This window comes from Enoplosus armatus, chromosome 17, assembly GCF_043641665.1.
Source record: "Enoplosus armatus isolate fEnoArm2 chromosome 17, fEnoArm2.hap1, whole genome shotgun sequence".
Classification (NCBI taxonomy): Eukaryota; Metazoa; Chordata; class Actinopteri; order Centrarchiformes; family Enoplosidae; genus Enoplosus; species Enoplosus armatus.
Genome location: NC_092196.1, coordinates 21,801,201 through 21,810,989, shown reverse-complemented (window position 1 = coordinate 21,810,989; position 9,789 = coordinate 21,801,201). Strand labels below are relative to the sequence as shown.

The 9,789-nt window shown below is 43.9% G+C and overlaps 1 protein-coding gene across 1 annotated transcript; it reads left to right on the top strand.

The window, feature by feature from the left end:
• The first annotated feature begins 279 nt into the window (after window positions 1-279).
• On the top strand, window positions 280-9,719 carry samd14 (sterile alpha motif domain containing 14). Its single transcript, XM_070923787.1, has 10 exons — window positions 280-316; window positions 2,472-2,629; window positions 5,608-5,724; window positions 5,828-6,014; window positions 6,272-6,371; window positions 6,928-6,996; window positions 7,080-7,236; window positions 8,173-8,295; window positions 8,916-9,071; window positions 9,564-9,719. Exons 1-10 carry the CDS (start codon window positions 280-282, stop codon window positions 9,717-9,719), a joined length of 1,260 nt encoding a protein of 419 aa, XP_070779888.1.
• The last annotated feature ends 70 nt before the right edge of the window (window positions 9,720-9,789 follow it).

Here is a 9,789-nt window from a genome sequence, read left to right as displayed (position 1 = left end):
TGCTACTGGAAGCTTTGTGCTAAGCTAGGCTAAACATGTCCTGAACCTGACTCTGGAGAAGACAGATAAATGTTAAACTGTTCCTTTAAATCGCTATAAGGTTAGATAGAATAAACATGGACCCCTCCCTGAGGAACCCCACAAGTTACTGAAGACAGAAAAAAAGATTTTACTTAATGTTGAACTGGTTCTTTTAAATTAATGTCGTCTTCGTTCCATTTTTACATTTTTACATTTTTTCTCTTTCTGTCCGTCTCTCTGAACAGTAACTGCTGAGTCATGTCTGCTGGCCTGGACGACACAGATAACGTGTTCGGTGAGTCTCTCACAGTCAGAGGTGGAATAATAACAATAATAATTATTATTATTATTGTTATTATTATTATTATTATTATTATTATTATTATACTTATTACCTGATAGTTCAGAATGAGCTCCACCTCAACAGTAATGTCCTGCTTCACATTAATGATGAGGAATAATCATCTAATGACAGAATCTATAACAGGAGGACAGTCACAGGGGACATCTGACTGCTGGAGTACTTTAAGGACAGTTTACTGATTATACTCACAGATTGTTACTGGAATAGCAATGCAGGTATTAGTACTTTTACTGTAGTGTAAGGATCTGAATACTTCCACTGCACGCAGCTGACATTATGATGTTTAGGTATAAAACATATAAAACCTAGGTACTATTCTAAATCATCTATACTCTTAATAACTTACAAATACCTTCAAAGAGCTTATTTTATCATTGTTAATGTAAATGCACAATGATTGAATTAACCAGTAACCCCTAAATACTTTGTACATTAACTCAAGTATTATGCTGGTACTTTACTTGAATATTTTCACTTTATGCTACGTCTTCTTGTCCTCGGACATTCTTCACCTGACAGCTTGTTGCTGCTGATTCAGACTTTAACAAATAAAACATGATGCAATATTAAAGACTAAACCACCCAGCAGTAAATAAAGAAGTGAAAATGACCTGTACTCAGTTTGAATGTTTAGTTTTTGGGAGGAGGAATCTGTGTGGCAGAACAGACGGGCGTGAGCAGGAAGAAAACTCTTCTTTCATAACAGACTCTCAGTAGTTGAATCAGTAAATTCAGACTTCATCATCACTGACAGCTGAAGAGACACAACTGTAATTTTCACATCTGTAAAATCTGAATCTGATCACCTGATCTCACTCTTTCTACCTCCAGTTTCTAATATCATCTTAGTCTCTCCATCCTCCCCCTCTCATATAATTACTTCTCTCCTCTGAGCCCTCCCCCACCTCCCCCTTTCTCCCATCAGTCATTTAATGTCTCTCTCTCACCTCTCTGTTCACATCCCTCCATCCTCTTGTTTAATATCCTCTGTGTCACCTGCCGCCAACCTTTCACCACCAAAACCTTCATGTCCTCTCTCCCGTGTCCTCCATGTCCCCCGTCTCTCCCCGTCTCTGCCCTGTCTCTGCCCCTGTCTCTGCCCAGTCTCTGCCCTGTCTCTCCCCCGTGTCTGCCCCGTCTCTCCCCCTGTCTCTATCCCGTCTCTGCCCTGTCTCTGCCCCTGTCTCTGCCCGGTCTCTGCCCCGTCTCTGCCCCTGTCTCTCCCCCGTCTCTGCCCCTGTCTCTGCCCTGTCTCTCCCCCGTCTCTGCCCCTGTCTCTCCCCCAGTCTCTGCCCTGTCTCTCCCCCTGTCTCTGCCCTGTCTCTGCCCTGTCTCTGCTGTCTGACCATTTCCACATTGTGTTCATGTCCAAACAGACAAATAAAAAGAGGGATAATAGTAGAAATAATGTCAGTGTTTTTACTAAAATCTTTGTTTCACCTCTCAGACTACAACAGGCTGCTGACACCTGACAGGTGGGGGTTGTTGGCACCATATGTAGCCTGAAGGGAATACCTGCAGACACTACTCAGGGCATGAAAGGGCTTCATTTTCTGTGCGTGTTTTTTGGATGAAAACAAATAATTTAATGTGTTTTTGTTGCTTTAATAGAAGAGAAATCAAACAATTTCAGTTTGAAACCATCGTACTGAGGACATTTGTGCACTATGAGGACATTTTGGTCTTTTAAGGTTCAGGTTGGACTCAGGTTTAAGGTGGGGGTTGGGGGTAGCTTGTAGTTTTGATGGTTAGGGTTAGAGAATGCATTGTGTGTGTGCGTGTGTGTGTGTGTGTGTTGGTCAGCATGTTGAATATTTGATGGAGCTCTGATGGGATGAGTGGTGGGAGTGGTGGGAACAGTTTGACCCACTCCTGGAGGTGATTAAGCTACTTTAAAACACTTGGAGCACTCAGACATGAAACACATGTTGAATCATTCAGTGTGACTTCCACTTCCAGAGGAGATCATTATTACCTGAATAAACCTCCACAAATCAACCAAAATCATCTGCACTGTCTGTCTTATTGTGTGAGGTCCAACAATGAGAAGATGGAGGTCTGCTGTGACTCTGTGTTGGTGTTTCAGACCTGAACGAGGCGATCCCAGAGACCGAGCTGCTGGATAACAGCATCCAGAAGGGCCGGGCCCAGCTGTCCGTCAAGGCTCGAAGGCACCGCCCCTCCAGGTCCCGTTACCGTGATAGCGTGAGCTCGACGGAGGGGGACGACAGCCTGGAGAGGAAGGTACAGTTCAGTCTGATGGACGTTATATTTTGAATAATACCGTGTGTATTAAATATAGGGGAGACCGGGTATGGTTGTAACATGGGGAGAGTTGTAACATCACCAATTCCACCAATCAGGGATAAGATAGGAGTCATATGATCATTTCAGTATTTACCCACTTCCTCCCCGATCACACGTGCTGATTGTCAAGGTTGGAAACGGGTGCATGCAGATTCTATCGAGAAAAAAATTATTTTGAGTTAAGAAAGTAAATTATTTGACCAAGACTATACTTTGTTTAGGACTTATACTATTGCAGATAAAACCATGTGACTCATATGAGAATAAATTGTAGTTTCTCAGGCAAAATGTGATGCATTTTTCCCCTGCTAATTTCAAACCGCTAAGCTAATAGCCATCCCCTTCCATACAACTAACAACACTTTCTTGATTTTAATATTGTTACAGAATGCTACAGAATGAAATCTGGAAAAGAAAGACTGACAGAGGTGTGCCTGCAGATGTTTTAAAAAAAGCATCTGATGAGGTCACAAAGAAGGGCAAGTCAGTCAGATCAGTCGCAAAGGCACATGGGATCTGCCATGTGACGCTGAGCAGATACTGCAAATCACTGCAGAAGCTGAGAGACCAGGGCTCCAGTGATCTTCCCAGTGTAGGTTACTGGAACAGCAACAAAGTTTTCTCTGAGGTGCAGGAGGAAATGTTAGCTGATTATTTGACTCAGGCAGCAGACCTGTATTATGGACTAAGTCCACGTGAGGTAAGCATATGACAGGTTAGTCACTGGAGACCAGAGTAGAATTGAATGCTAGTGTAGGTGCCAGACTATGTACTCAGGTTTTCTATTTCACTTTCTTTTAGGTCAGAAAGTTTGCATATCAACTGGCAGTAATACATAACATCAAACACCCACAGACATGGGATGAGAAACAGATGACAGGGCCTGACTGGTTCACATCCTTTATGACGCGGCACCCCAGCCTGTCAATAAGGAGTCCAGAGGCAACCAGCCTTACACGGGCCACAAGTTTTAACCGTACAAATGTGGAACGTTTCTTCAACAGCCTTGGACAGGTCATTGAGAGATACAACTTTGACGGGAGTGATATATGGAATGTAGACGAAACTGGTGTAACAACAGTCCAGTCACCAGACCGTGTTGTTGCACGTCGTGGAGTCAAGCAGGTGGGTGCAATGACATCGGGTGAGAGAGGTGTGCTCGTGTCAGTAGCATGCGCCGTGCAAGCGCTGGGAAATGCAATTCCTCCCTTCTTTGTATTCCCCCGTAAACGTTACAAGGAATACTTTATTCAGAGTGGGCCAACAGGGAGTGCTGGAAGCGGTAACGGCTCAGGATGGATGCAAGAGGAAGACTTCCTCTTATTCCTTGCTCACTTTGCAAAACACACAAAGGTCAGCTCAGAGAAGATGGTTTTGCTTTTGCTGGATAACCACTGTTCACATATATCTGTGAAAGCAATCGACTTCTGCAAAAAAATGGGGTTGTACTACTTACCTCCCCCCCCCCACTGCAGCCATAAACTTCAGCCATTGGATCGCAGTGTCTACGGCCCATTTAAGAAAATGGGGAACACTGCAAGTGATGCCTGGATGAAGATGAATCCTGCCAAGACGATGACGATATATGACATTCCAACTATTGTGAAGACTGCTCTGCCCGCAGCTGCAACACCCAGAAACATTCAAGCCGGTTTCCAATCCACAGGTATTTGGCCCTTCAATCCTGACATTTTTGAGGAGTGTGACTATGCACCCTCCCAAGTATAAATACTCACTGATACACCAGTGAAGCAAGCATTGATGGAAGAAGAACAGAGAAGAAGCAAAAATGTAGGAAAGAGTAGAGGCAAGCAAAAGAAAAAGGGGAGACAGCCCACCAAGAAAATGTTGAAAGCCAATGCTGAGGATTCTGAGGCCTCACATGAGGAAACCTTTTGTGTTGTCTGTATGGAGCCATTTGGAAGGTCGAAGCCAAAGGAAGTATGGGTAAAATGTGCCCTATGCAGTCTCTGGGCCCACCAAGCCTGCACTCCAGGGTTACAAACATTCATTTGTCAGCATTGTGACTCTGATTAAAAAAATATATATACACACACACACACACACACACACACACACCCTCCTGAGTCAAACAGAAAGTGGATTTTTTTTTTTTTCAGTAAACCTCTTTTTGAAGCATATCACATGGTGTGGTCTCTGTTTTTGCTTTTTTTGTCTAATTGTTACAACTTACCCCAGCATGTGTTACAACCTACCCCGGTAGTGGGGTAGGTTGTAACAAAGGATCACCATGTATTTGACATCGCCTCATGAGGTCTGTGATATTCTTGCAGAGGTTTGAATTGGTGGCATTTGTAGTAAGCAAATGTGGGTACCTTGTATTAAAGTTTGAGAACTCTAACTCAAAAATTCAGTTAGTTGAAGGTGCTTAAACAAAAAGTGTTACAACCATACCCGGTCTCCCCTACCTTCATCACGTTAAACAGGCGTGTGTGCTGTCGACTCCAGGTTACAGTAGCTTCAGGAAGTAGAGGACAGCAGTTAAGGACAGATTCGGAAACACGAATGGAATATTAACTAAGTTTAATTCAAAAGAATGAATTTAGTAAATTAAGGTCATAAATGGAGTAACTTGAAAGTATGATTTAGGTAATTCCAAATCACTGTAATTAGCTACACAAAGCACAAATTACTATTATTATTAAATATACTATTATTTGAGGAAGGAAATTAAGATATTCAGTAATTTCAGAACAGTGTGCAGAGATGAGCGTGAGCATGCTAACATTTGCTAATTAGCAAGTTATTTTATTTAAGTGTGTAGGGGCTGGTTTGAGAAAGGCCCCACACCTGCAGTTTGAAACATCTGTTGTTTGATGACATCACGGTGACATCATCAGAAAATGGAAGACATCATATAACTGATTTTACATTGTGTGTGCGTGTGTGTGTAGGACAGTCCATTACACTCCACCCGCTCACCTCTCCACCTGGCCATGCGAGGCTCCTCCCCCTCTCCTGATTCACTGCTGTCTGCTCGAAGCCCCGCCTTCTCCTTCGACACATCACTGGTGAGACCAATCAGAGCTCACGACAGGTTCTAATGTTGTTGAGAAAGAAAGAAAACAAAGAAGAAGAATCTAAGAGAATTTGTGTCCCGCTTTGATTCCTCAGGTGCGTCGCTCTCCAGAGGATGAAGGAGCATCATTGGCTGCTCCCCCGCGGGGGCGGTATCATCAGCTGACCAATGCCACGTCTCAGGAGGCTCTGGTGACTCCCAGCAGCTCGCCCTCCAGGTCCTGCCCCTCCTCCGACTGCTCTCGTGTCTACATGAGGAGGAGCAGGAGGCCCGACAGCGAAGGTACACACACCTGGAAACACATCTGCATCTGAAAACACACACCTTTTTACATGAGGAGGAACAGAAGGCCCAACAGCAAAGGCACACTCACCTGGAAACACACCTGTGCGTCCGTGATGGTTCCTCTGTATAACCTGTGTTCCTTCACAGTGTTGCTGTGAGAAACCTTAAACTGACTTATTATTGATTCATATTATTACAGATACTAATGACTTTGTGTGTGTGTGTGTGTGTGTGTGTGTGTGTGTGTGTCTCAGTGTTGGTATCTGATTCGAGTCGGGACACGAGTCCGGCTGATCCCGGCAGTCCAACCGTCGTCTTCGACAAGAAAACCAAGAGACGCTTCCTGGACCTCGGGTGAGACCCTCGCAACCGTCAGAAACGACACAAATTAAACCCAAAACAACAACAGAAACATGCTGCAGACGCCAAAACAAATGCTTTATTAAAGTTTGCTGTGAATGTATTTCTTTTGACTTTCTGCAGCACGTTTTTTCATTTGCAGCAGGTTTCCATTCCTGGAGTCCTGGAGACATTCCATATTCAGACTTTCCATATTCGGACCTTGGTAGCCTAGCAACATTAAGGCTACAAACAACCCATAATGCAACACTCTCTGTTACAGCAGTTACAAAGAATATCTGACGTGAACACGTAGTTGTTATTCCTCAAATACAAGACGACTTCAAGTGTAATTTTCTCTTATATCTGCCTTGTATTCAGGCCAATATGCTTAGCATCCATCTGCTACGCAGCTAAAGATTAGCAACACCTTAACAGGAAGTAGCACATTAGCATTAGCACACTTTGAACCAACAACAGCAACAATGTGAGTTAGTCAGATGTCTAACATAAGAATAATAAAAACTACTTGCCATTGATGGAAGTGAAGATGATATTGTCTCTCTCTCAGGGTGACTCTCAGGCGTTCCTATATCAGGGTGAGGAAAGATAAATCCAACAGGCTCTCTGTGGGCAGCAGGTGGGTCCATCGCATTCAAAACTTCCATTCTGAAAGTTTGTGTTTCATGTTTTTTTTGTCCTGACCTGGTCCTCTGTCCTCAGAGAGCCCTCTGAGAGTCCGTCTCGGTCTTCAGGATCCTTTGTCCCATTCTCCTGGTTCACTGAAGGACGGGGGTCGCTCTCCTCCTCCGGGACTCCCCCCTGCTCCCCCAAAACCACCCCACTGAGTTCCCCAAGACCCCGCAAGTCTCACTCCCAGGTACAGAACACACTCAACTCTTCATGTCACAACTCATTAATTCCACTGCTACTGGAAATGAAGGTAAAGGCCTTTCAGGGGCATGATGACCAAACCGCTTTATTCAAAATAATACCATCCTGTTTCTACAAGTTACCACCAACCAGGAGCACATTAGATTAAAAACAAACACACCCAGGACAGGATACATTAACAGACACCAGCCAACCAATCAGAGACCAGGGTTTTCTGACGACGTGGTGTAATAGCGAACACACACAGAGTTTCTGTGGATTGATTTTTTTTATTTACTCGTCTTCACGCACATGACTGCCCTGCATGCTTTTAGCTTAACCACCATAAAGCTACACACACACACACACAGGTGTCTCCCAGCTGTGGTTTGTTTTGTGGTTGGTGATAAATGTTGCTGCTGATGTCCACAGTGTGCTGCCACATCCAGTATGGAGGCTGCATCTTTCACTTGGCATGGCCTCAAATCAAAGACTGCAGTAAATATAATGTGTTCTCTCTGTAGCTGCTGCTATAGCCTGTGTGTGTGTGTGTGTGTGTGTGTGTGTGAGAGAGAGAGAGAGAGAGAGAGAGAGAGAGAGAGAGAGAGAGAGAGGACCTGAAGCTGACATAAAATAGAAATTAAAAATAAAATAAATAAAAATATCTGATAATGATGCATCAGCTGTTGTTTGTATTTTTAAGTGTAACTCTGGTAAGTATTCAACATCCTGTTTAGACTCAAAGCAGAATGTTTCTACTAACATCTATATCTTATTATTATTATTATTATTATTATTATTAAAACCCTGCAGCTGTTTGAGGAAATGACTGAGCCTTTTGAAACATGAAACTATATATTTGTGTTTAAAAATTCTTCTTACCTACAAACAGGAAGAAGAAGTTGTTTTAAAACTGTACTTTGTGTCTCTCTTCATCGTGCAGGAGTCAGCTCTCAGTGAGGAGTTTTCTCCTCCTCACACCTCCTCCTCCACCTCTCCTCCTGTCGACTCCTCCTCCTCCAGATCCTCCCATCCATACCACACCCTGTCCCAGTCCTCTGATGAGGTAACACACACATACACACACGTAGTATGTAAGTAATAGCAGTAAATATTACATTTTATTTATAGGGGGGGGGTTGTCAGGGACAAAGAGTTTTTATGACTTTTCTCTGATAATTTCTGTTTTTCTTGTGAAGCTGGTTTCACCCGTTCAGTTTTCTTTAGGACATGGTGAAATGACAGGATCTGTAGCAGACAGAGACATTCAGCAGGACAAAAACAAAAGGGACAGACTAACGCCTCCACAGGGGGGCGCCGGAGAGCTGAAGGGTTGATACTGTAGGAGGTGACCTTGTCAAGCATTGCATTCCTTCTCAGAGTCACAACTCAGTCAGATCTGAACTCACAGACATGAAACACACACTGAATCATTCAGAGTGACGTCCACTTCCAGAGGAGATCATCACCTCTGACGTCCGTCAGAATAAACCTCCAGAAATCCACTCAGACATCAGAGAGGAAAGACGCTGCAGAACCTGCCTGAGAATCCTCCTGTTTTTACGTTTCCTCCAGTGACAGTTGTCTGAACGTCCATGAGGACGCTGCAGACAGGAGCTGCTAACAGCTGATTCAGCTGCTGTGATGGAGACAATTTGTTGGTGATAACTCTCTCCTCCTCCTCAGCCCTTCGATGACCCGTCCTGTCCGGTATCTTCGTGGACGACTCAGCAGGTCTGTCAGTGGCTGAAAGGACTCAACATGGAGCAGTACGTCCCAGAATTCAGTGCGAGAGACATCGACGGCCGGGAGCTGCTGCAGATGGACGGCAACAAGCTGAAGGTGAGGATGATGTCCCCTGCAGGGTCTGAGCGTGCTCAGTTCATCACAAAGTTTGTCACTGTCTGATGCTCGTCATGTTTATATTAACAACATGGTTCCTGTATGGAAGATTATTAGTGCCAGGAAAAGAATTAAAAGGATAAAAAATGAGGAACAACTAAAATAAAAATCCTCATGGAGTCAAAATTGGGAGATACTAATTTTCACTTTTTAAGACAAAAGGGTTAATGAACTCAATATTTAAACAATCTCATAATTCTGACTTACCATGAGTGTCTTGTTGTCTTCATCTTCAAATATCTAATAAAATTATTGGAATGACACAATCTGTGATGAGGGTGAGCGAGGAGACACTAACATATTTTAAGGGATCACAAGCCAGAAGGGGTTGGAAACCTCTGGTCCAGAACCTCCTCACTGATCCCTAAAAAGTCAGTCAGTCATATTTAATGTTTAACAGAATCATCTGACTTCTGTCCTTGTCCTCTGCAGGCTCTGGGCATGCTGAGTTCGTCTGATCGCGGCGCTCTGAAGCGTCGCATTAAAGAAATCCAAACCGCTGCAGAGAAAGAGAGAAAAGCTCTGGACAAGATGGAGAAACAGAAAGAAAAACAACGAAGAAAAGACCAAGAACAAGGCAGGAACTGACCACTACCACCAGGGGGAGACAGAGAGGGGGAGGACAGAGGGCAGGGAACAACAAGGGGGAGGACAATGA

Bases quoted from the DNA above. Each gene is read 5' to 3' on its own strand.
- samd14 (XM_070923787.1), top strand. From the start codon at position 280: ATGTCTGCTGGCCTGGACGACACAGATAACGTGTTCG. The intron at 6,372-6,927 runs GTGAGACCCTCG...TCTCTCTCTCAG, and splicing joins AGACGCTTCCTGGACCTCGG to GGTGACTCTCAGGCGTTCCT. The intron at 9,072-9,563 runs GTGAGGATGATG...TGTCCTCTGCAG, and splicing joins TGGACGGCAACAAGCTGAAG to GCTCTGGGCATGCTGAGTTC.